The sequence below is a fragment of the Lissotriton helveticus genome, chromosome 6 (assembly GCF_964261635.1).
Source record: "Lissotriton helveticus chromosome 6, aLisHel1.1, whole genome shotgun sequence".
NCBI lineage: Eukaryota > Metazoa > Chordata > Amphibia > Caudata > Salamandridae > Lissotriton > Lissotriton helveticus.
The window spans coordinates 992,119,748-992,146,171 of record NC_136067.1 but is presented as its reverse complement, the minus strand read 5'-3'; the positions used below and the strand labels follow the sequence as shown (position 1 = coordinate 992,146,171).

At 43.2% G+C, this 26,424-nt stretch overlaps 1 protein-coding gene across 2 annotated transcripts in view; it reads right to left on the bottom strand.

The window, feature by feature from the left end:
- The window catches only part of LOC144761620 (uncharacterized), an 878,183-nt gene that overhangs the window by 745,087 nt on the left and 106,672 nt on the right, over positions 1-26,424 (bottom strand). For both annotated transcript variants that reach the window (XM_078646920.1, XM_078646921.1), the window contains exons 2-3: positions 11,632-11,819; positions 4,136-4,248 (exon numbers count right to left, since the gene is read on the bottom strand). In XM_078646920.1, coding sequence (XP_078503046.1) covers positions 4,136-4,219 — 84 coding nt within the window. In that variant the 5' untranslated portion in view covers positions 4,220-4,248; positions 11,632-11,819. The remainder of the gene's footprint in view (positions 1-4,135; positions 4,249-11,631; positions 11,820-26,424) is intronic.

The window sequence follows — 26,424 nt, the reverse complement described above, 5'->3', positions numbered from 1 at the left end:
TTCTTACAGAGGTCAGTTCCAAGACCCTAACTAAGACTGTGTAGGCTCCAAAGTGGAAGACATTCCATATGAGCTTCATGACAGTGCATTACTGGATGCTATGCTTATCAGTTGCAGAACTCCCTCACCGTAGGAGTCGCACTAGCACTTCCACACTGAAGATAACCTGGAGGGGTTTTCCTTGGGTTAAGGGTAGTGAGGAGCATGAGCGGAGGCCATGAACCTCCAGACTGCTGCATGGCATATTGCATATCAGACTTGGGCTTCCTTCTTTGAGGTAGAATGAAGGGCATGCATTTTTAATAGTAGGGCAAAGCAGCCTTTTAAATTGCAATTTCGAAGATAATGGTCAGTCCATTGGACGTTCACCGGCGTATTCTGATCTAAGATGTTGCACAATTTTTTTTGTGCCCGTTCTTACCTAAACCAAGGAAGCACTTAGAAAGGTGAATTGAATGGCAGCCGTCGTGGCCGGCATGGCTCGTGGGTGGCAGGGTGGGTGCAGGGATGGGGGGAAGGTTTGGCACGGAGGTGGGGGTTCCGGGTTTCGTGTGAAGGGGAAATCGGAAATAAAAATAAAAAATTTACCTCGAGGCCGGGCCCTGCATATTTCTTGCTCCTGCTCTCATGCTCTCAGCCACCCCTGAATGGCAGAGCATTCGTACTCTGATTTTTTTTGCACTCATTGCTCATTGCTTTTCATTTTTGTCCATCATTTTTTTCATCATTCAGATTGGATCTTTCTTTGTGGATTTTCCTTGGCTTCATTAACAATCTGCTAAGCACTTCTCTCCTTCATAATCTCAGCAGGAGTTTCGTGCCTCAGTATTATCAACAAGGTGATTGATCAAAATATGGAAACCAAAATATTGTGTGGGAAAATATTGTGGTAAGAATACAGAGGACAAGAATATTGTGAAGGTAAGTTGTTACTGGTAAGCAAATTTTTACTATGAGTTACTCCACATGTATGTACCTTGACAATATAAATATGTTCAAGGCGCTTCAATGTGGAGAACAGTAACCTATTTGCTCTTAGCTTCTCGATATTCTTGTCTTCAATATTATTTAGGCCACATAATGTTTATGTGCTCAATTTTCTCTCAGGCAACCATCATCAATCCTATCTTTATCTTCAATCAAGATTTACAAAGATTGCCAAATTAGGCGTTTTCCTTTTTGTGGGTTTTTCCTCCTATCTATTACCGATAAAGTAGACAATTGTCACCTTTCATGTATAATATTCTGTGCAGGCTGGCAATAGGGCTTCTGGCAGGAGTCACCCTTTTCTCTGGAAATCTAAAAGGGCACTTGACAGACCTTTTCGGCATCCATTCAGTGACAGAAAATTCTGGGCCTGAAGTACCACCAAGATTTACAGATCAGAAAGGGTTGCATGAACTAGATAGTGTCTGCCACTGAACTTGTATCCCCCTCTGTCTCCTGTACTGCACAGCCTACACTTCTTTTTGGAGTTGACACAATTAGAAAGTAATACAGGACTATAAAAATATATAGAATGGCACTTTCTCTAGGACAGGTAAGGGATTAACCCTTGATTTACCTCTTTCCTTTGGGAATTAAGAGATTATTTCCCTCAGAAAATTAAGCACTCTGTTTTCTGTTATTTTCTATTATGTTAGCAAGGTGGTGCATTTTTTCATAGAGTGGTCATCCAATGAAGAAATGGCAGTTAAGGCACTGAATAGTTACAGTCTCATTAGCGCTTGTGGACTGTAAAATGGTGTCAGACATCAGAGAGTTGGACATTTCACAGGGATCATTTTCCATAATGAGTATGGCATTTATCATAAGCTCAGGGAGGAATAAAGTTGTGACCACTTTTCCCAGCAAAGCTACAATTGTGTGCAGTGTGCTGCTCCAAGGCATACGAAGGCAAGACAGTTGCTATGCACTTGGATAGGTTGGACCACCAGCATATTTTGCAGCAAAATCACAGTCTGTTATCGTCTCCTATTTTGACAAAATGGGTCAAACGGATGCTTTAGGAGTCATGCACAGATGTTTCAGTTTTCGGAGCTCACATGGCAAGACACACGTCACGGTGTATGAAGATTCTGCACAGGCATCTGATTAAACAGCATTCTGTAGGATGCTGACTTCTCTGGCAAGTTGAATTTGAAGAACTTGATTTTAAGCAGATAGATGGCTTCAGCAATGTTAGTCAAAGTTTACTCTCATGTGTAAATCTTGCCTTTGGATCTTTTCAAAGAATGGCGATTTTGTATACTGTTGTGATCAAAAGACTATGGGCCAGATGTTTGAAAGCACTCAGCCTTCACAACCCTTGTGATTCACAAAATCACAGAGTTTGTGAACACAAAATGTTTTTTAACAATATACTAAACCGATTTTGTGAGTCAGAAATGCATTCCCAACTCACACAATCACAACTAGAAAGGGGTACAAAAGAAGGGCTCTTTGCTAATTATAATTCAGTTGGGCATGTGGATAGTGACACCTCAAAATGGTTATTTACCATGATGCATTGGGGTTACCTGAATGCTGGGACGTGAGACAGTGTGCTCCCACTCTCTTTTTGTTTGAAAAGGCTCCCTTGAGCTAGTGACGAGCTCGGACTGATGCACTTGCGCCCAGTGAGTGGTACAGAGACCTGAGAAGACTTTGGGAAGCATTTCCAGCACCCCCAAAATAATGTGTTGCTCTCTACTGAAGAAGAAAAACTATTCTGAAACACTCGTCTAGAGATAAACATCACTGGCTGCACCAACAAGTGGGAAAAACTAAAGATTGTCACTGAAGCAAGTGTTATCATGCAGTAAAACTTTTTTTACTGTGATCCATTGGGGTGACCTGAGTGCCAGAATGTTGGCAGTGTGCTTCCACCCTCTTTAGGTTTGATACCTCAAAGGAGGAAGTAACTGATTTGAAAAGAGGAAGGGAAGCCCTAGGGACCCTTTCTCCTTTGAGAACCGTGTTTGCAACATCATCGGGGACCAACTTCTGATGCTTCCCAAATGGGAAAGCAGAAGTCCAGTATATGGCCTGCTGAGTACGACTCAATTTCCACTCCTTGGATCTCATTTCATCTGCTGATGGGAGTTGCCTCCTGGATTTCAGGGCCACACTGTGGGAAAAAGCCTGACGCTCTCAGCACTATTACCACTGTCCACCTTTGTGCTGAACTTTTAGCCATAGAAAAAGCAAAAGTGCCCAATAGCTATTTTACAATACTGTTACAGAGGGAGCAAATGCTGAGCCCCAGCTCTGTCATGTAAGTGCACCGGCATCACTGCTGAAACGTGCCGACAGTTTGCTGGAAGTTTCAGCAGTGCTGGCTCGCCATGGGAGTGCTGCGGGGCAGTGGGATGGGCAGGGGAAGGGCAGGGAGGGAGTAGTGAAGTCCGACATATGACGGACAGGAGTAAGGTAAGTAATTAAATAAATGAAACAATTTATATTACGCGTAAATGTAAATGTAAATGTCATGGTACTTATAGAGCGCACTGTCACCAGACGGTCACCATGCGGTGTCACCTATTCGGCTTCCTGGTGCTGATACTCATACCGCTGTGGAAACCCTCCTGGCTTTCCCTGTGAAGTGTCCACTCCTGAGCACCTCCAGGGTGAAGCCAGGCATCCTTAGCGCTGTTGGGGCCGGTGTGGAGGCTAAACTAGCTATTGCCCAGAGTTGCAGCGTGGGGCCCGTGATTAGAATAGGCACCGAGACGAGAATTAACAGGTCCGAGGAAATTGAGCCCGAGACCCCGCCGAGGCGGGACTCGAACTCTGGTCCCTGGCCAGAACTCTGCATCAGGGTCTGCCGCTCTAACCATTGAGCCACACTCCTCCACACACGCGTGTTGCATAGCCGAGTTGTCGATGCAGCCTGCGCTAGCTAAATTGTTTATTGTTTGTTGTTTATTTATCCTGGCATATGAGGTTTACATCAGAGGTCAGTGGGTCTGAAGACGAAGCTATATAAGTGCACCTCCATGCTCACCGACAGCTCCATTAATGCTCCTAAATGCCATACTTATGAGCACCTTTTTTCCAAGGATTAGAGTTCATCTTCAAAAAGGCAGTCAGCACACCGAGCACAACTGTTCATAAATGCTTGTTTGATTCAGAACAACTTACAATGTTTGCCTACCTGACTTTGTAAAGACGAGGGCTGGTACCTATCCAGGAGAGAAGGAAGAGAGCTCTTTGTATACGACTGGAGGCTAGTTGCCATGGCCCTGAAAAGGCACTTTGTACGTTTTACTGAAAGAGAGATAAGAGTGTTTATTAAGGCGGGGAAATGCCACCAGGTCTAATTAAACTTTAATCGAAGATGTGGATCAACATAATGAATACTGCTTTCTGTGCATTGCTAATTATCATTGCTTCTTTTCTTTGATGCCGTTTAATGGGTAAGAAAAGTTAATTTAATGTTTGTAAATACCAGAAAGTAAGAACAACTATATTTTATGTAAACATTCTAAACAAATTTGAACTTGAAGCTTCTAATCAACCAAGCAGAAGTCAGGTGTGCCTAATCAAATAACCCAGCCATGGTGGCCTCACTCTTGTTTGCATGTCATTGGCATAGGCTTGCTTTACATGTTTTAGAAAGAGCAACTTTCTTGTCGTCATCTATCAACTTAAATGAAAACGATTTTAGCATGCTCTTTTAATTGCAAATAGTATGGGAATAGACAATCTGCAGGAGGGAGAAGGGTGCCAATTCAACAGTAACAAGCACAGATAAAGCCAAGTGTTCTAATGTTCAATAATTTTATTGGCATTTAAAGAACCAAAGTACAGTACAAAGATGCATAGTCCTTGTGTCAAACAGTGTGCAGTCAAAATATAGATTTTTCATATCGACCTACACTAATATCGATTTTTTAATGTCGTTAGTACAGAATATCGATGTCAAGAATTTCGGTGACCAGAATATCGACCTTAAGGTAAGTAATATCATTTTTATTTATATCAAAGTTAGTAATATCGAAGTAAGTAATATCGTTAGCAAAAATATAGTTGTTAATAATATCGATATTTATATTAGTGTTATATGTATTTTAGTATGTGTTTTATATGTATGTTTACCATTTTTTGTAATGTATTTTTATTATTTTTAAACATATGTATTAAATGTTTAGAAATGAGTAACTATTTTATATGTTAATTTTGCGTTTTAGTATCAGAGTGGGTTGTGGGTTTATAGGGGATTAGGGTGGGAAGTAATTCAATTATAATTAATTAATTAATATGTTGTTATTTATTGCTATTGATTAATAATTGATTGTTAATTAATTATTAATTGGTAATTCATTTGTATTAATTGATTAATGTATCATTATATTAATGATAATGTATGTATTATTATCATTTATTTATTGTTATTGCTAATTAATTTATTGTTAATTCATTATTAATTGGTAAATATGTATTTATTAATTAATTGATAACTAAATTCATTATGTTATTTGTATGTGTACTGGGTTGTGTGTTTATGGGGGAATAGGGTGGGAAGTAATTTAATTATAATTAATTAATTAATATGGTTTTATTTATTGTTATTGATTATGAATTTATTGTTAAATAACTATTAATTGGTAATTAATTTTTATTAATTTTCCATTATAATAATTATACATAATGTATTATTATTTATTTATGTATTTAATGTTATTGTTAATTAATTTATTGTTAATCTATTATTAATTGGTAATTATTTTTTATTAATTGATAGTTAAATTAATTGTGGTATTTTTTATGTGTAGCGGGTTGTGGGTTTATAGGGGAATAGGGTGGGAAGTAATGTATAATAATTAAGTAATTATTAATATTTCTTAATTGGTATTGATTATTAATTTTTCGTTAGTTAATTTTTCATTGGTAATTAATTTATATCAATTGATTAATTTATAATTAAATCAATTGTGTTAATTTTTATGTGTAGTGGGTTGTGTGTTTATGGGAGAATAGGGAGGGAAGTCATTTAATATTATTTAGGTAAATATTAATGTAATTTTATTGGTCTTTATTATTAATGTTTTGTTAATTAACTATTAATATGTAATTTATTTTACGAACATTATTTAAATAATAAGTATGTTAATTTAACCCCTACGCTAACCTACATTTTCCATAGTGTTACACTCACTGGAGTTGGAATAGTAATTTTAACCCCTACGCTATTCAACACTTTCCCTATTGTTGCTCTCACTGGAGTGGGAATAGTAATTTTCACCCATACGCTATCCAACACTTTCCATACTGTTGCACTTACTGGAGTGGGAATAGTCATTTTTACCCCTACGCTATCCAGCACTTTCCCTACTGTTGCACTCCCTGGAGTGGGAATAGTAATGTTAACCCCTACGCTATCCAACACTAACCCTACTGTTGCCCTCCCTGGAGTGGGAATAGTAATTTTAACCCCTAATATATCCAACACTTTCCCGACTGTTACACTCACTGGAGTGGGAATAGTCATTTTAACCCCTACGCTATCCAACACTTTCCCTATTGTTGCACTCACTGGAGTGCGAATAATCATTTTTACCCCTACGCTATCCAACACTTTCCCTACTGTTGCACTGTTTGGAGCTGGAATAGTAATTTTATTCACTCCGCTATCTAATATTTGTTGTATTATTTTCGTTAATGTAGTAAATAATTAATTTAAAAATATAAAAAATAATTTACATTTTTTAAATTTGGTATATATATTTATTTAATTTTTATTCATAATATTGTTTCATATGTATGGATGTATTTATAATTTATAAGATATTTTTAACAATGTATAAGTTCTTATAATTATTAAAAAATATTAATAAGTATATATATATTATATGTATATTTTTAATTGATTTTTACATTATATATATATATATATTATTATAATTGTTAAACATTTTGAAATATTTGTAACTATGTGTATTTTAATTATATGTATTTTTTACTTTATTTTACAATAGTTTTTTAGCGTAACTAAAAACGATATTAATAACAAGATTTTAGACATCGATATTTTTTCTATCGAAATTTTTGTACATACCATAATGTAAATAGGATGTTGATATTCTAGACTTCGATATTCTTCCTTCGATATTTCTGTAGGTCGATATTCTGAGCTTCAAAATTCTGTCAGTGATTCGTGTCAAACAAGATGTAATCATAGTACAAAATATTTCATTGTATTACAGAACATAGAATAAAATATGTGTAATAGTACATCATCTTACCACAGGACAACATAACATGGAAGACAGATATAAGTGGCACAAAAAAATAAATAAATAAATAAATCTGGTAAAGCAATAAGGTTAAGGGTTGTGTGCCTATAATAATTTCTTATAATAGAGCTAAATAAAGTAAGATAAGAGAGAATCTCAGAACATGTCTAAAGATGGCAAGGAATGTAGCAAGGTGTAGCACCCGACCTTGTCACACAAACAATGAATGTAATGAAAGGGCTAAAGGGGAAGGAGAGTAGATGGAGGGAAGTGCACAGCTAAGTCCCATAAATACAGTAAAGATAATGGCAAGTGTACAGACTATATTGTTTACATTATCAATGTAATGAAGCAAATTTATCTAAGAAGCGCCTGATAGTAGAGGATATCTCAGGGAAGGACCTTCTTTTTGAGTGTGAAATATGGGCACTTCTTAAAAATAAGACCCACGCCCACCAATTATGGAACGAAATGTAGATGAAAGATTTCCATTCCGATAAAATAACCATCACAGCAACCGAGAGGAGTAGATCTAGAAGAGACATATCATTACAGCTTAAGGTAATCAAAGATTTGGATGCTCTGGGTTCTAATTTTACTGTAGGGATCTGGTTTGGTAGAGACTTAGTCAACACTCTTGCATTGAATGAAACAAAGACTTTCTCCAAAATCAAGGATTTACTAATTTCATGGTCTCCTAAATTCATCTCGTGGTTGGGGAGAATCTAACACCGATAGTTCACTTTGTTTCAAGGATGCTCCCCTTTAATTGGTCACTCAATTTCTTCCAGAACATTGAATGATTAACCTCAAAGGGCCTCATTTATAAAAAGTGATGCATCGCAGCGTCATGCCCCATGTGAAAGGGCCTACGTCAGTCGTACGCCTGCTGTGAGGCAGGCGTAAGAAATTGTCGCATTTGCGTCCTAGAAGTGGCGCAGTGAAATCTTATAGATTTCACTGCGTCATTTCTATGACCTTTTCTTGCGTCAGAACGCCCTCCTGCATACATTACACCTGGCGCAGGTACAATGTAGCGCAGGGGTATACAAAGTGACGCATCTACCTAGATGCGTCACTTTGTAAATTTGGTGCAAACAAGGCAGCTTTTTTACGCTGTGACGCACGCACCAGGGGCATAAAAGTGATGCACGGTCTCATAAATGAGGCTCTACGTTTCTTTGGAGAGATAAGAGGGCCAGGATTTCTTACAAAGTCCTTCGAAAGGATATCTCTTTAGGGAACTGCAACCTTCCTAATTGGAGTTTATACCAGCCATCTTTTTTAGCTGCTCAAGGTGCTCTATGGTTTGCTCCTCATTCACTAGATCCTCCACGATGGGTAGAAATAGAAGCAGCTCTGTGTGCTCCATTTACTCTCCCAGCCATCATCACAATGCCTAAATTTAAACCTCCTCAATCACAGATGATATTTTCTAACACTATAGGGGCTCTTCAAAGATTAGATAAGTATAGGCAGATACCATTACAAAGTTCCACGCTTGCAGCATTTTGGGATTATACCAAAACTAGGATTGATACACCTACCTTTTCCCTTGAAACATGGGCATCCAAGGGCATTTTACAATTCAAAGATCTTTTGGATGATAATAATTGTTCTTTACCTTTCTCTAGTTTAGCTCATGCTTACAATCTTTCGGCACTAGACTTTTACAGCTTTTTTAATGTTAAAAGTCAAATAATCCAAATTAAGCAAACCAAACCTTCCTTCCTTACCAGGTCACCTATTAAGTTGGCTTAGGTCCAATCACTTCGTTTCTAAAATATATGGATACTCTCTAGTCCTCCCAGGCCCAACAGTCTTCCCTTCCCTTAAATGGGCCAATAATTTTGACAAAGAAACAATTGGACACATCTCTGACAAAGGATGGTAGAACATTAATAAAATGGCCTTGAGGGACAAAATTGCACCATCTATTTTCCAGATGAAATTCTTTGCTAAGCACCTTTTACACTGGACACCTGCTAGGCTTCATAAACTGAAGCTTCATGAGGGTGGAAAATGTTGGTACTCAGGAGACGAGGCTGGTTCCCACCAACATGTGGTTTTTCACAGCTGACTTCTCAAATCCTACTGGGACCAAGTCCAGTCCAAATTGTCGACAATCTTCGACTTCTCAATAGTTTTAAATTACCCTACAGTAATAAAGCCAATAGTTCTGACGCTGTCTTCTAGTCTTTCAGCGTTATCAATAAATCATGGTTAATGCCAGACTTAAAAATAACATTGTAATTACTGTTAAGCAATTCCACAAACACACTGTTCATTATCAACATTCCCTCCTCAATACTGATGAGCCCTCATTACGAGTTTCACATATTTTGGTCTGGTGATACCGGGGGCCAGAATCATCAAATTCCCAGCCGGTATCTCTGCCTCACATAATGGCGATTAAGAGTTATTTTCCCAGCAAAGGGGAAGAAAACTAGAACCAGGAATACCTACCCACTTTTATTTTTTGTCCTCATTTGTCAATATACTAAAATGTCGAAGAGGGTCCATTCTACTAGGACTGGGGGTACCCGGTCTCTCCATAAGTAGGGAATGTAATAAGCATCCCACGTTAACAGATTTCCCCCTGTCCGGTCAAAGGGACTAACTTCACTGGTCAGGTAAATCTAGTTGTGGCTCTGTGATGACCGACCAACCTGCAAAGCATATTACTAATCATAGGACCAGAGATATAACAAAAGAAACAAATAGTAGAAGACCATACTCAGAAAATGATTTACAGGCCACAGCGTTTTCTACCCAATCAAGTTTAAACTAGAAAATTAGAGAATGTTTCACAACTAAAAAGTTGAAATTGTTACATACACTTCAAACCATATGTCCCATAATTCCCAAAATGTTGTTCTCCTGACCTTCTTAATAGCTCGGTCAACAGTTGCAACCCTTTGTACTGATCGAATCCATTCCACCTCTGTAAGGGGGCATGAGAGCTACATGCAAGAAGAATTAAGACAAAGATAATGTTTTTTTGAATTTTAGTAAAGTTAAAACATTTTGCCCCACCTTTCAGTACCCCAAAGAAGACTATATCCAAACTCGACTTTAGTACTTCACCTACGACTTCCGATATGATCTTACCCACTTTATCCTAGAAGGTCTGGATTGAGGGACACTGCCAGAACATATGCGCTTCGTCCACATTCTCTTCGCCACATTTGGAGCATTTGTTTACTGCCTGACTTCCCATCTTCGATAACCTCCGAGGCTTCAAGTAAGCCTTATGCATAGTGAAAAGATGATTCTTTCTCAGTGGCGCGGGTCTCACATAATTCCATAAAGATTCTTCAGGGTGCGGCCAAGATCTGGTATCATATAAGACTTACATTGCAAATACCATATTATTGTGACTCTGCTCCTATTTGGGACTCTCCGGGTACCCCTAACTGCCTTTTGGATTCACTAGCAAACCCTCTGCATGCGTGTGAGATAAATTATTGGGGGCAGCTCCTAGAAAATTCTAAACTAATTTTGTGGCAGAGACTGTCAGAGATTTCCAGTGATTCGGTCTCAAAATGTATATATTATCAACTAGTAAGCTGGGCAAATACCTTGGCCAAAAATGGTGAAGGGAACTGGAGGCGGAGACTAGGATACGTCTACGTCCCATGCTGTGGAAAGAAATCACAGAGTGGTATTGGATGTTGATTCAGGCAGAAGAAGGGGCACAAAGTCCACTGATGGAGAGCTGGAAGAGGGATCTTCCAGACCAGGATCATGAAGCTTTATGGCAAGTATCTATGGCTTAAGCCCTGCCCACTTTCATGTTTCCAAAATAATGGACCCGGCAGAAAGATTTACAGAGAAAGAATGAAATATAATATTACTGTAAGCAGAGGCTAGAGAATGTAAGGCAGCGTTAGGAAACAGCACGAAACTTAAATACACAACTTACATACAGTATCATTTTTGTATTTTTTGCAAGTCTGACAGGAAAGTAAGTGAATATCAAAATTTCCCAAACAATGACCATATATACGAGTAAACTAGAGCACATGTGCACAGTCTTTCACTCAATATATTGTTACTTGAGTTTTAAATTACACCACTCATTTACAACATTTGTTGATATTAAAAAAAACATGAATGTAGTGCCTTTTCATTTCTGGCAGTAGTTAGATTGGTTACGTTTTACGCATTGAATATTTTGTGTACATTTTTTACATAATCACTTGCTTATCTTTTAGACATGCCGCAGTATACCCTTTATATTTGTGACATAAAAAAAAATGATAACATGTTAGTGTTTGCATTCAATGGGCATTTTTATGATGGAATATGAAAGTTTGATGTAAAGGTGTGCTGCATTCTTGTGATGGATGTAAAATGTAACTTGTCTTGTCACAAATCAATCAAACTGGGCATTTTAAAGTGCACTACTCACCCTGAGGGTCTCAAGGCGCTGGGGGCGGGGGGGCGCTCGGGATTAGCAGAAAAAACAACAGGTCTTTAAGCTCTTCCTGAAGGTGTGCAGGGTGGGAGAGGCGTCTGACGTAGACAGGGAGTTCGTTCCAGGCCTTGGCAGCGAATGACAGATGACGTTTTATAAACAGCTCCTTCACGCCACATGAACTAAATTAAAATAAGCAAAAAAAAGGTTAGTCACCGTTCGCTATTTCATTGTACACAACTTCCTCCAGTTGCTTAAAATAAAGATATACCAAACGGTAGACTCAAGGCAACTGTAGCAATTAAGAAGATCCCGTTACTGTTCAATGTATGCTTTATATCTGAAACATACAACTCTTGCATTTGTTCAACCAACCAAAAGCAGCTGTGGATTTACTTAACTCTAAAAAGAAGAGAAAAAAAAGCAACGACAATGATTTAATCTGCCGCATTAGGTGGCACTTGTTTCATACTTTACCAACAATAGGACAGGTAACAGTAACCATAATATTAACAAAGAGTGCATAGATACGGGAAATACTCACAGTAGGCCATTTCAAACTTATTCATGGTTGTGCAACGCATGTTTCACTGGAAAAGTAATACAATACTACCATTGAAGAGGATATGTTGTCATGCCTACACAAATTACGGACGTCAATGGCAATGGCAAAACTTGCCAAAATTATGTGACTTAAAAGCATTTCATTGCCACAAAAAAGGGGCAAAATGACACTTTGTTGGAGGATTTAAGCACAATTTTAAAGCAGCCCCACAGCCACGAAGCGAAACTCAAATAAACGACATATGTGCACAATTTAAAGTATCTGGGGGTATATTAGCAAGGCAAATATCGCCGCTTTAGCGGGACTTTTTCCCGCTAAAGCGGCAATATTTTTATCGCCATATCACCAAGCTGTCGCTAACAGCAGTTAGCGACAGCTTTTAGGCGATAGCGACTGGTTTGGGGCCAGCTTTGCATGTCAGCGATATTTATCGCTAATGACATGCAAAGTGGGCATACCCAACCTGTTAGCGACTGAAAGCAGTCGCTAACACATCTATCGCCTATTAGCAATACCCGCAACGCGATAAAAAAATGTGCGCTAACCGTGATTAGCGCCAGAATTTTACACCTGGTAAAAACCTGACTTAGCCATATTAGCCAATGGGAGGTGGATTCTAAGGCTCAGTCCCCACCTGCCTATTAGCGAGATTTTCCTTAAAGATCGGATTTTTATCGCTGGAAATCTCACGTTAAACATGAGTTTCGCCGCTATCGCTGGATTTTATATCGCATTGGAGATAAACGTTGGTAATACTGCGTTATCTCTGCGATAAAATCCAGCGATAGGAGGCGATAAAAAAATTCACACTAAGTGAGGTTTGTTTCGGCGGGTCCGGTTTCCCGGGAGGTTGTGGTTGCCAGTGACATCTTGTTTTGGGAAGGGGAGTCTGAGCGCCATCTTGGAGCGTCCAGGTGATCTGGGACGCCGAGAGCACGCTATTTAGGGCGAGCACCACGAGGAGACAACCTGGTAAGGTGTCCTGGGGCCGAGATTCACATCGGCGCCTCGCTGCTGGTCGCGCTGGTCGCGCGCTATTATTGCATTGCACTGTGGTATTTTAAATAATCCCGTTTTTGGATTTAATTTATTTATTTATTTATTTTTTTCATTCATCCCTTGTTCTTAATTCCGCTCTTGCCCCCTACCTTGCACCATAATTTGTTGGAAGCACCACCGCTGTTTCGGCGGGTCCGGTTTCCCGGGAGGTTGTGGTTGCCAGTGACATCTTGTTTTGGGAAGGGGAGTCTGAGCGCCATCTTGGAGCGTCCAGGTGATCTGGGACGCCGAGAGCACGCTATTTAGGGCGAGCACCACGAGGTGACAACCTGGTAAGGTGTCCTGGGGCCGAGATTCACATCGGCGCCTCGCTGCTGGTCGCGCTGGTCGCGCGCTATTATTGCATTGCACTGTGGTATTTTAAATATTCCCGTTTTTGGATTTAATTTATTTATTTATTTATTTTTCATTCATCCCTTGTTCTTAATTCCGCTCTTGCCCCCTACCTTGCACCATAATTTGTTGGAAGCACCACCGCTGTTTCGGCGGGTCCGGTTTCCCGGGAGGTTGTGGTTGCCAGTGACATCTTGTTTTGGGAAGGGGAGTCTGAGCGCCATCTTGGAGCGTCCAGGTGATCTGGGACGCCGAGAGCACGCTATTTAGGGCGAGCACCACAAGGAGACAACCTGGTACGGTGTCCTGGGGCCGAGATTCACATCGGCGCCTCGCTGCTGGTCGCGCTGGTCGCGCGCTATTATTGCATTGCACTATGGTATTTTAAATAATCCCATTTTGGGATTTAATTTAAAAAAATTTTTTTTTTTTTCATTCATCCCTTGTTCTTAATTCCGCTCTTGCCCCCTACCTTGCACCATAATTTGTTGGAAGCACCACCGCTGTTTCGGCGGGTCCGGTTTCCCGGGAAGTTGTGGTTGCCAGTGACATCTTGTTTTGGGAAGGGGAGTCTGAGCGCCATCTTGGAGCGTCCAGGTGATCTGGGATGCCGAGAGCACGCTATTTAAAGCTCGCTAGTAGCGCGCAGTGGTGACGCGCAGCGGAAGCGCCTTCCCTGCGCCTGAGTCGCGCCAGAGTCCCGCCCGTCTGCGCTCGTCAGCGTCTCGGAGGTGTATGAGGTGGGACTCTGGCTCTTCTTTTATCTTTTTATTTGGTAATTTTGGGTGTTCTTCCCTTTTATTTTTGGTTTGGAGTTGTGATGATTGTTTACAATGCTGCGGAGCTGTCGGCTCTGCGTAACCATTCTCCATTGTGTAAATGTGTATTTCCCGGAGGACGTCTCCTGAGGAAAGGGTGCTCTGCCTGTGGGTGGCGCCCTGCTGTTTCGCTGAAAGCGGTGTTGCCACCTCCTATTCAGTACTGTCAATGTGCTCTTTTGAACACCAGATCCCTTGTCAAACATTCCACGGACATCTGGAATCTACTTGCTGACTCTAGCTTATCCTGCCTGTTTTTAACAGAGACATGGTTGGGGGAGGGCTCAGGTCCTGATCTAGCCTGCGCCCTACCTCCAAACTATACCATCTTAAGGAAGGATAGAGTTGGGGGCAGGGGAGGTGGAGTGGCCCTTATAGTGGATAAGTCCCTAGTGTGCACTTCTTTTCCTGTTGAGAACATCTCAGGTTGTGAAGCCTTAGGCTTTACAATTGGCCTTTCGCCTTCTCAGACGTGCACTGGGATCCTTGTTTACAGACCTCCCGGGCCCATTGGCACGTTCTTTGATGACCTGCAGGCTGCACTCTCTATACCTTGTATGCGATCGGCGCACTGTGTCTTGTTAGGGGATTTAAACCTCCATATGGACATGATAGTGGACCCGGATGCGTCTAAACTGCGGGACATTACGGCCTTGCTCGGGCTTGCCCCCTATATTGACAGACCCACCCATATTAAAGGCCATACACTTGACTTAATTTTCTCTACGAGGCAGATTGCTGTGTCCCCGCCTCTCCCTGTGTTATGGTCGGACCATTTTATAATACATTTTGGGATCCCTTATGGAACCAAGATCGGCCAGAGAAAGCAGAAGGGCGCGACCCGACAATCTAGATCTTTTCATCTGGTTACGGCGGAAATGTTGTCGGACGCCCTCTGTCGGTATCCCTGTATCCTCACAGGTGATCTAGACTCTGACCTTGATCTGGTTCATAAGTGGCTTATAGCAAGGTTTGAGGTTTTAGCACCTGTTAAGCCTGCCAAATTAATCCTAAGTCATATGTCTGCTCCTTGGTTCACTCCATCATTAAGGAAAATGCGCCAAGAATGTAAAAAGGCCGAAAGATTGTGGCGGCGTAAATACGAGTTAGAGGAGAAAATAAAATATCGTGACGTTATGAAACTCTACCACAAACAGATTTCCGAAGGCAAAAAAGAATATCTTGAGCGCAGAATAGATGAAGCGGAGAATATGAGTAGGGAACTTTTTAGAATAGTAAAGGAGTTTTCCTCTCCAGCTGCTTGTTCACCCCCTCACTCTCACACAGAAGAGTGGATTAGGCAGCTTGCTGATTTTTTTGTACTTAAAATTAAGGCTATTCAGGAGTCTTTCCCCATTGATGATGCAGATGTGTTAGCATTTAAACCGAGCTCTGTACCGTCATTAAGGGAAGAGACAGGGCCCATACTATCGGCCTTTCCATCGTTGTCCTGTGCCACATCTCACGATTTGTTGTCCCGGCTACAGTCTGGCTCACCTCTGGATCCATGTCCAGCAAAGTGTTTGGGTAGAGTGGCTTCTGCAGTTAACAACTTGCTGAACCCTCTGCTTAATCTCTCCCTGAGTTCGGGAGTGGTGCCGCGGGCATGGAAACACGCACTGATTCTGCCATTGCTCAAAAAACCTACACTAGACCCCCTGATGCAGGCTAACTATAGACCTATCTCCCTGCTTCCTGCTCTGGCTAAGGTGGTTGAGAAACATGTACAGCTCTCGATTACCAACTTCATCGAGAGTAACAACATCCTCCATGATTCTCAATCGGGTTTCCGTGCTAATTATAGCACGGAGACAGCTCTTTTGGAGGTTACCGAAGCTATCAGAGAAACTCTTGATCTCGGGGGAAAGGCTATGTTAGTCATGCTTGACCTATCGGCGGCTTTCGACACCGTCCCACATGACGCCCTCCTTGTTAGACTCTGGGAGATTGGGCTGCGTGGGAAGGGGGTTGGATTGGTTTCAATCCTTTCTATCAGGTCGTCGACAGGTGATCTGGGCACCTCCGTTCTCCGCCGAAATGCCACTGCTAGAGGTGGGGGTTCCTCAAGGGTCCATTCTGAGCCCCACCATTTTTAATATCTATATGGCACGTCTGGCGGAGGTAGCGGAGGCTTTCGGTGCCCAGATCATATCTTACGCTGATGACACCCAGCTCCTGTTTACTTGCAGGAAGGGAGAGGTTTTTGATGGGGACAGGATCAAGGGCTGTCTGAGTGCGGTCTTTGCGTGGTTTCAGCGGCACAGCCTGAAATGCAACTCAGATAAGTCTGAGTTGCTTTTCTTTGGGTGTGCCCCTGATCCTTGTTGGAAATCGTGGTGGCCTCAGGACATGTTTCCACCTGAGAAGACGTCGTCCCAAGCTAAGAATCTTGGGGTATTGTGTGACGACAACCTCTCTTTCAGACCCCATATTATTGGGTTGTCTGGGAAATGCTTCGGCATCCTGAAGATGCTCAGAAAATTTCTTCCACTGCTTTCTTTGCAGTACAAAAAAATTACGGTCCAGGCGTTAGTTGGGTCGCGTCTCGACTACGCCAATGCTCTTTATTCAGGATTGCCTAAATATTTGTTGGCCAGACTGCAAATAGTGCAAAATTCAGCGGCAAGAGCTATATTTGGCCTGCCACGGAGAGCAAGAGCCTCGGATCTGCTAAAAAGGCTGCACTGGCTGCCCATCTCCAAAAGAATCGTTTTTAAGATTCTGACTTTGGCATTTAAGGCCCTTCATTCAGTGGGCCCGAACTACATCAGGAAGCGCAGGGTTTTTTATGCGCCGCGGAGGATGTTGCGGTCGGCTGAGTTGGCCAAAGCAGATGTACCATCTATCAGACGTGCCCGGATGGGAGGACGGTCCTTCCGATATCTGGCGGCATAACGCTGGAATGAGCTCCCTATCACTCTTCGTAAAGCCAACAGTCTCCTTTCTTTTAGAAGGGAGCTGAAGACGTGGCTCTTTTCTTCATAAATCCTGTGACCACTGTGAGCTGCTGTGTTGTGTTTCCTCGGTTTTCAGGTCTCTTTGCCAAAGCGCCGGGACACCCTTCGGGGTAGCCGTGCGCTATAGAAGAGTCGGTACATAACATAACATAACCCTTGGACGCCGATTTTCTAAGCCCCAGGCCAATCCTGGGGTATCTTTCACTCTACTCAGCTCCCCCATATTCACTGCAGCAGGCATGTGAGAGACTTCAAGAGTGAGTGAAAGAGAGAGAGAGGGGGAAGGTGTTGAGATAGAGATCAGAGAGGGAGCAGAGAGAAGAGAGAGAATGGAGAAAAAGAGAGAGAGACAGAGAATGGATGGAAAGAGAGAGACTGCGCCTGGAAACGGGGGCTGCTTAAAGCATTATTGCCAGGTCTGCTTTTGGTTCCCAAGTCCAGTCCTGGTTGTTCATCCTTACTAAATGCAGATTGTGCACTAAACAGATCTGAAATAAGAATAGCAGCAATACCTAGCATTCGTAAAGCCAATAAGTCGGTCTTTAATGTGCCATCACATCTAAACAAAGGTATCAAAAATGCTTTATGTGTTACATGCACAAATGCAGCTTATTCTAACAAAGACAGCTCTGTTGGCCTTGCAAATACTGGGGAAAAGTAAAAAAAGGACTGAGCTCTGTATATAATACATACAGTAGATAAAGTATTAAATGTGACAAACATTGTGCTGATTGAGTGTAGTTTGCAGGTGTAAAATAGTGCCCGATTGATTTCAGTGAAAGCACTTGATAGAATGCGGAATGATACACCGAACAGGGATTAACATGCATATGTTAAATACTTTATAACAATGGATTTGTTTATTCTGTGCTGTAAACCAGACATTAAAATGACTGTTATAAATAGGACCATGTTTCCATAGGAAAAGTGTTTTTTGCACATAACTTTGCGCCATTTGATGAATCTCATGAAATTTCCCCCCAAAAGTTTGCTGGTGGGTCTTGTTGTGCATATAAAGTTTTGGTGCGACTCATCAATCAGGAACCAAGAAAAAGGCGAGGACGGGGGATTAAAAAAATGTTAATTCCCATGGGGCTTTTGAACATGACTACAGCCCAAACTGCTTGACGGAAGCACACCAAATTTGGCAGAAAGGTAGATTCGATTTCGCAGATCACACGTTTTTGGTGTAAATCCATTCAGTAATTGTCAAGAACTTAAAGGAAATCTAAATTTGTATGTCTCTGGATGCAGATCCTACGAAGATTCGTTAGTCAACGTGATGAAATTTGATTGGCTGCCAACACTTTAACCAAGAAGTGTTAGCAGCCATCTTAGGGCTCAGCCTCAGCTGAGTCCCAGGAAAAACGTGGGGAACAAAATGGGGGCACAATGAACCCCCAGCCCTGGGGTCCTGCTGGGACCCCACCAGGGCAAAAAAGCACTTAAAAAAATGTTGCCACGAATCTATGGCAAAAAAAACCTAAAGAAAAAGTGATGTCTCTCAGCCAGGTCCAGGGGGGCATTTTTTTAGAAGTTGGGGGCACATGGGCCCCCCTCCTTGGGCTGTTAAGAGCCCCAGAGACTGCCACCATCCTGAGGCTGTATTAAAATATTGAAGGGTGGCCACCCGGATTCCCATCCATTGGGCTCATTGAACCTTGGGGGTAACCACCTCCCCGGGGCTATAATTATTAGATGGAGGGTGACTGCATGAATCCTCTTTCTGGGGCTCATTGAAGACCCGAGGACCACCTCCTCCTGGGGCAAAAAACGGATTAAAGGAGGGATGCTCGGACCTCTCCGAGCTACGGGGACCACTACCTCCCTGGGGCCTATAAAAGATCTAAATCTGGGTGGAAGATCACACAGCCCCCCTCACAGTCCATATATGGTCCCAGAGACCACCACCTCCCTGGGGCCAGCCCTTGAACACAGAAGGAGGCGGTCTTGTGGCCCCCTTCCTGAAACCATTAATGGCCCTAGGGACCACCACCCTCAGGGCTTGCACTTGCTATGTCCTACGGTGCCCACCCCAGGACATAGCTGTTTGCTCTGACTTGGGCAGGAGATGTGACAGCTCCTGTCAAGTCAGAGCAAACTCTTACTCCGCTCCCAGCAAGTAGGAGGTGTTAAACTGTTCCCAGTTGCTGGGTACAGAGATGCATGTTTTGCAGCTTCCTGTGTGTGAGAGCAATGCCTGCTCCTGCTGGAGGCGGGGAGCTGGTAGGCACTGTGGGGACATTCAGGCTCCCCCTGCGGTCCCCAGCACTGCTTACTGGGTACCCTGGGTGGACACAAAAGCACACAGCCTTTTAAGGTTGGGCCATGGGGAAGGGATCCCGGGGCTGAAATCGGCCCAGAGAGGGGGGCCATGTGGACCCTCCCCATTGACTTGCGGCCAGGCCTCGGGGATGGGATCCTGGGTCCAAAATTGGCCCGCAGAAGGAGACCACATGGCCTCTCTCTCCTTCTAATAATTAGGTGGGCCTCCCGCCCATCACAGTACTATGCAAGGTCTTCCTGGCTGTTGCAAGGATTATAGACAGCTTACCTAATGGCAGCGCCAGCACGTTTCCTGACGATTGTGGTGTTGCATTCTTCATGCCGAGTAATACGAGGACATCTCCACCAAACAAATAAGCACCTACTTCATGTACCTAAGAAGAAGTACCATTGTAAGCTGGAGATTGTCCTCTTTGTTGTCTTGTTGTCCTCTCAATAAGAGGATTCATGTTATCACAGATTTCTGGATAAAGACGTTGATGGAACAATCACTTGCTGAAATGCACACCAGGTCTTTGGAGACATTTCATCATGGTCCATTACAGAGGTGTAGTGTAGTAAACACACAGGACATTTACCCGATGAGGTAGCAGTTTCTAATTAACCAAAGGAAAGTACTCCACTTGAGTAGATATTTTGTGCAAAACTGTGGACTCCTGTTGGCTAAAGGAGCAGGTTGGCCCAGTCACTCACACAGCAACTTACACACTGACACTTAAACACCCACTCACACACTAAGGCACTCACACACCCACTGACAGACCCACTCGGACACTGATACAGCCACTCATACACAGTGAAACACTCACAGACCCATTTACACGCCCACTCACATGCTTACTCATACACTTTCACACACACTAATTGACCCACTCATGCACCTACTCACGGACCCACTCAGATACTTACACCCACTCACAGGCCCACTCAAAAACTCTCAGCCACTCACAGACCCATTCAGACACTCATGAAGCCACTCACAGACCCACTCAGACATCTACACCTACTCACAGACCCACTTAGACACTCATGTACCCATTTACAGAACCCCTCATATTCTCTAACACCCACACAAAAGCCTGCTCAGAGACTCACACAATGACTCACAGACCCTCTAAGAGACTTACATAGCCCTCACAGACCCACTCAGAGACTGACATACTCACTCACAGACTCAAACACTCATGCACCCACTCACAGACTGACACACACACTCATGGAGGCACTAGCAAACCTACCCAGGCACTCTCTCAACCATTTACAGACCCACACAGACACTCAGTCATGCACCCACTCAGACACCCACTCAGACACTTAAGCACCCTCTCGGAGACCCATACAGCCACTCACACCCACAAAACCATTTACACCCTCAGTCACAGACTCATACAGCCACTCACACACCCAATCTCAAAGGTTACATGTTACAGTTTGGAAAGAATTATATTTAAACCTTCAAAATTCACGTAAAAAGCCAAAGATTACAGGGACATTATAGTTAGGAATTAACATTAAAAAATAACCTTAGAAATTCACAGAAAAAAAACAAAAGTTACAGGGACAATATAGTCAGGAAATGGAATTTAAAAAACATAGAAATTCACTGAAAAAAACAAAGGTTACAGAGATGTTATAATTCGGCTCAGATTTCAGTTGAACAAAACCATAGAAATTCAGCAGTTATAGTTAGCGCGAAGGTCTATAGGCCGTAATATGCTTGGCTGGACCACCGTGGTCCTGCCAAGCATATTGCGAGTTTCCTCTCCATCAGGGTTTTCATGGCGGTTCCTGCTCCATGGAAACCCTGGGGGAGAGGGAACGAAGGGGGCCCTGTGACCCCTTGTGCTTCACATCCTGTGTATGCACACAGGGGGCACAACATGTGCCCCCCATGTGCATTCACACCAGTTCCTGGACGGCATAGACTTTCTAATTGCAGTGCCTATTTTTAAAGGCACTGCAGTGGGAACACCCAAAAAATCCCTGCAGACCTGACGCCGCACCATTAAACTCATAATCAGGCCCGAAGTGATGTCTCTTTATGAGACAAAATTCCATATTTGAGAAATAAAAATGCTTATTAGGTCAGACACACTTCAAAATTCACACTCTCAATGATACATTGAGGAACATGAGTATTTAGATGAAGGCATGGTTTGATATTAGGTACACCTTTAGATTTACGATAAATCCTTTGCTTGCCCAATGTTCCTTCTACACTGCCTTCGTCTCTGCTACTGTGCTATGTTCTGAATTTCCTCAGTATCTCTCCTGTGGACATTTGCAAGGGCCTCACTGTCATACATACTTATTAAACAATGACTCTGCCCATATTCCTCTTTCCAACAGGCCAGTGCCTCTGGGCCTGCTCGCAGTCTATTGTAGGGGTGCATCTCTGTGGTTGAAAGTGGACAGTAAAAATCAGGCACAAATTGGAATTTTATCTTTACAAAGTGCTGCACAAAACATCCCCCATAAAATCCTATACTATTATAGTCCAATGTTGCAAACGCAATAACGACCTTTTACTACAAAGGCAATGACAGATATTCACCACATTGTCTAATGTTAAATACCATCACAACAAAGTTATGACCAAGGAAAGAGAGAAATGTACTCCTCTACAAAAGCCAAAGAAAAATATCCTTCATGTCAAAATTACAACAAAACGGTTAGCGTTGATAAAAAAAAAACTGGCACATTAAGGGGTAAGGTCTCTTAATTACTGATGGACAGTGAGGTAGTAAATATTTATTTGTAGGAGGTAAACCCCTCATTTAGCTGAGGATTGGGCAGCATTTGTGCCTAGACAGGCGTTCGGATATTGAATAAGTCCTGTCGTGTAAAGTACCAAGTAACAAATGAAGTTCAAAAAGACAGAAATGTTATGCGGCGGAAGAATAATGCCCAAGAGAGTATTATGTTGAGACCAGAGCTTTAAATGGGCCAGTACTGTCCGGTACATCGTACCAGCACTTTTTTTATTTTGAGAGGGAGAGTACCGGCACTTCTCAAGAGAAATGCTATACTTTTAATTGGAGAGCACCAGCACTTCTCGGAAACAAGCAGGTACGCTGGTACAGAACACCTGCACTTCTATATTTCCATTTCAAGCACTGGTTGGGACATCTGATCTGTAGCTGGTATAGAGTATATTTCCTACAAAAACAGGCATTAGGAAAGCCAATAGGTCTCCCCTTTTGGATTTGCCATGGCATTTTGCGGATGCTTTTCAGCAATGACAAAAAGAAAAAAAAATGTTTATTGTGGCTGATAAACAAAATATCCCAGTATGATGACATTTACATGCATCGTCGTGTATTTGTACATACGTCATGACCCTTTGGCCACTATGCCTTTTTTGAATGTACCATTTCAAAATGGTAGATGGCTATCTTGGAGTGGTAAATTAGCAGAAATAAATAATAACACGTGCGTAAAAGTGCATTTAATGACAGATGTAGCCCAGTATCAAAGTGCAGCTTGTGGACCCTCCTAAAAAAGTTTAAAAAAACTAAATGTATAAAAAATGGAGCACGGGGGGGGGGGTGGGAGAGCACTGGAAGAGTGAAGGATAGGGAAATAAAAAACACCAACAATGAGCAGCAGCAGAGATCAGGCGCTTGGGAGAGAGTGTGTTAGGACCCCACGCAAGAGCTCTCCAACATCAGGGACCCCATCCTCAGGGTCCCCTATTCTCCGACGGGGGCCCGTTGCATACCTTCAATGGTGGCAGCCTGGCCACCACTTCCATGTCTGAGGAGAGCACAACAGCCACTGCAACCACTATACCCTGACCGCACAGAACGGGAAGGGAAAAGGAGATTTCCAGTTCCCCCACCAGCAGAGACAAAGCTGGCCGGGCAGGGAGCCGGCTGGGCAGCATGGGACAAAATAAAAAAAGAGTTCAAAAAGAAAGACGCTCAAGCTCCCGAGCACAGGGTGAGAAACGCTGTTAAAACATTCACTGCATCCAATAATACCCTGTGAGGCTTAATTTGCATATATGTTTGTGTTGTGGTGTCCCCATGATGCCAGGGGAACCACCAGCACAATTTATTGCTATCTGCTCGGTGCTCCAGCTCATATTTTTTTTAATGCCCCAAGGGTGGCAGGGCGGCACCCATCTCGCCCATGAACACCAGCCTCCACTGTTAAAACCCACATGAAGCACACATTCCGCTATTGGAATGTCTGCGGCTATCGCAGAACACAACATCACTTCCCTCGATCATTGGTGAGCCGAGCAATGAAACAAAATGCTCCTCAGCAACCGTGAACTAAGATGGCATTTGGAGGATACTGAGCTTGCACCCGGGAGGTTGTAAGATGGTAGCCTGATACCTCTGCATCTAGCTTTGACTATTTGCGGAGCCCTCTCGCCATCCCCACCCCAAGGTACAGCTCTGCCGGTTTACCTCCTGTAGGGAAAGACTGCTATTGAGGTTGTCCTGCCTGCCCGCAGCATAGGTACGAGGCAGACACAGCCGGTGGGGGAGGGGCCGCCTACTGCATGCCCGCGTTGCTGCTGACTGTTTTGCCTCCTCGCAAGACATCTGGCCCGATTTAGGGACATAGCAGAGGTATAAAGTCTCGGCACCGCTCTTTGTTGCCACCCGCTCTATATACTGCTGCTTTGGCACCTGCAACATGCTTCCTTGACCTATGGACCACCGGATCAGACACTACTGCCCCCGCTGCCTTGAAATTTTGCTCATGGACAGTACGGCTATGACTTTGAAACTGACTGCCCTCCTCCCTCCTGGGTCTCTGGCTCTTTTCCCCCTCTAGTTACCCTCCGCAAAATGTGCACTTGTTGTTTTTGGAATTTGCTCCCTTGACTTTCTGACTTGGACTCATGATTCTCGCCATTTTGTGACTTTCTTCTTTGACTCCCCTGTCCCTGATCCGTCCCCGATCCTGTCCCTGATCAGCGTGCTAATGTCATCTCAAAACACCGGCCTTTTTCAGGAGCTATGAAACAGGCAGAGTAGCATGTGGTGAGCACTGCTCACTACCTGAAGGAAATGCTTGGTGAACCCGGTACCCCCTTGGTAAGAGCACAGGAGCATCAGACATTGGCCATCACCCTTCAGCATGGGTCTTGTACCAGAGCTGCTCGGTACCGGCGAGTCCCTGGTTTTGTTTCACCCACCCAAGCATGGATTGAGCCGCAGTTGATGGCCAATGCATTGCTGCACCATTGTCCTGGAAATCCCGAAGGTTGTGTGCCAAGATGGGAGAGCAACACAAAGCCTGACTGCTGTGCCGTGTGTCCACGGGCAGTGGCTTGCAAGCATTGTTGTTGTCCCGGAAAGAGGAGACTCCGGGAGGTCTCCCTATTGCGGGCGGCTCTTTGTGTCCTGCCTTTAACGAAGCAGAGACCCCGTAGAGGGCCGGGACCTGCTGCAAGTTCAGAGCGGATTGTGGGGTTGGAGGTCTTTCCAACTGAGGCCGCTGCAGGTAAGAGTGGTGGGGCGGTGGGGCTGGCACGGGGGGATTTCGAGAGATGACCACAAGAAAAAAAATATTTTAAATTTAATTTTCCCTAGTGGTCGTCTCTTGAAACTCCCCCACAGCCGGCCTCACCGCTGTTACCTGCAGCAGCCACGGCTGGTCTTTCATTTGTTTTGGCAGCTGCACCACGCATCCGTGGGCAGCTACTGTTCACTGTTTGCTACACAGGGGACCCAGGGAGGTCTCTCTGCTGAATCCAGCAGTTTGTGGGACCTTCGCCCAAACCTTGTTTGCTCATACCTTGGAGACACTTGTTTTCCTTGGTAGAAATCCTGGGGTGAGTCCTCGACAGCGGCTCTCTGGTAGGAAGATTGCTGCATTTAGGCACCTGCTTAGAATTACCTCATTACTTGTAGTAGGTGTGCAGGTGTTCCTGTGGCCTACTTTGCATGTCGGCCTAATTTCCATTGAGTATTTATAGTAGAGAGAAATAGAGGCACAGATACGTCTGTGGCGTTTGATGGTAATATAAAGTTTCATGTACTTTTTCATAACATGAATTGTGTTCTTGCACTCATATGATGATTAATTTTGTCTTTATTTCATAACCTGTTGCATTTCAAGTCCTCATGTTCCCTAATATGGGTTGTTTTTGCCTTGCATTATCTGGATAACGAGTATTATTTCAAGATTTGCATTTGAATGTGTAGTGATGGTGTTTTCATGATGTGCACAACAGATAAGTCTTTATCTTATTGTACTAACTGTGATGTTTTGACAATTTCCTAGTTGGCAAAGCGATTATGGATTTATGTTGTCTATGTTTATATGCAAGACAGAAATGTATTTTAAAATAATTCTGTGTGGAGTCTCTTTTGTGCCATATTTATTGTCATTGGTGTGAGTGTGTTGCGCAAACGCCATACACATTGCCTGAGGTGATGTGTCAGTTCCTTACCGGAGAGGAGATGATGCATCGTTTTCTTACTGCATGGGGAGGTGATGCACTGGTTTCTTACTTCTTCCCCCAACGATACGACAGTTTTGGCGCCTGAATGCGATGCGTCGTTCCGGTATGATGCGTGTCTTTGTCAGGGGCGGCTCGTGACATCCGAAAGTGGTGGGGCGCAAAAGCCCGGGTAAAGTGCCCTGTGGCCGGCAAGCACAAGGGGGGTCGGGGAGTCTCACCGACAAAATCGGGAAAGAAAAGTGGGCAAATGGAGCACTCGAAGCAAACCCGAGGAACTAAGAAAACCAACAGAGCAACTGTGAATGTGTAGGCACGACACCAACAAAGAGGCCGAACCGAATT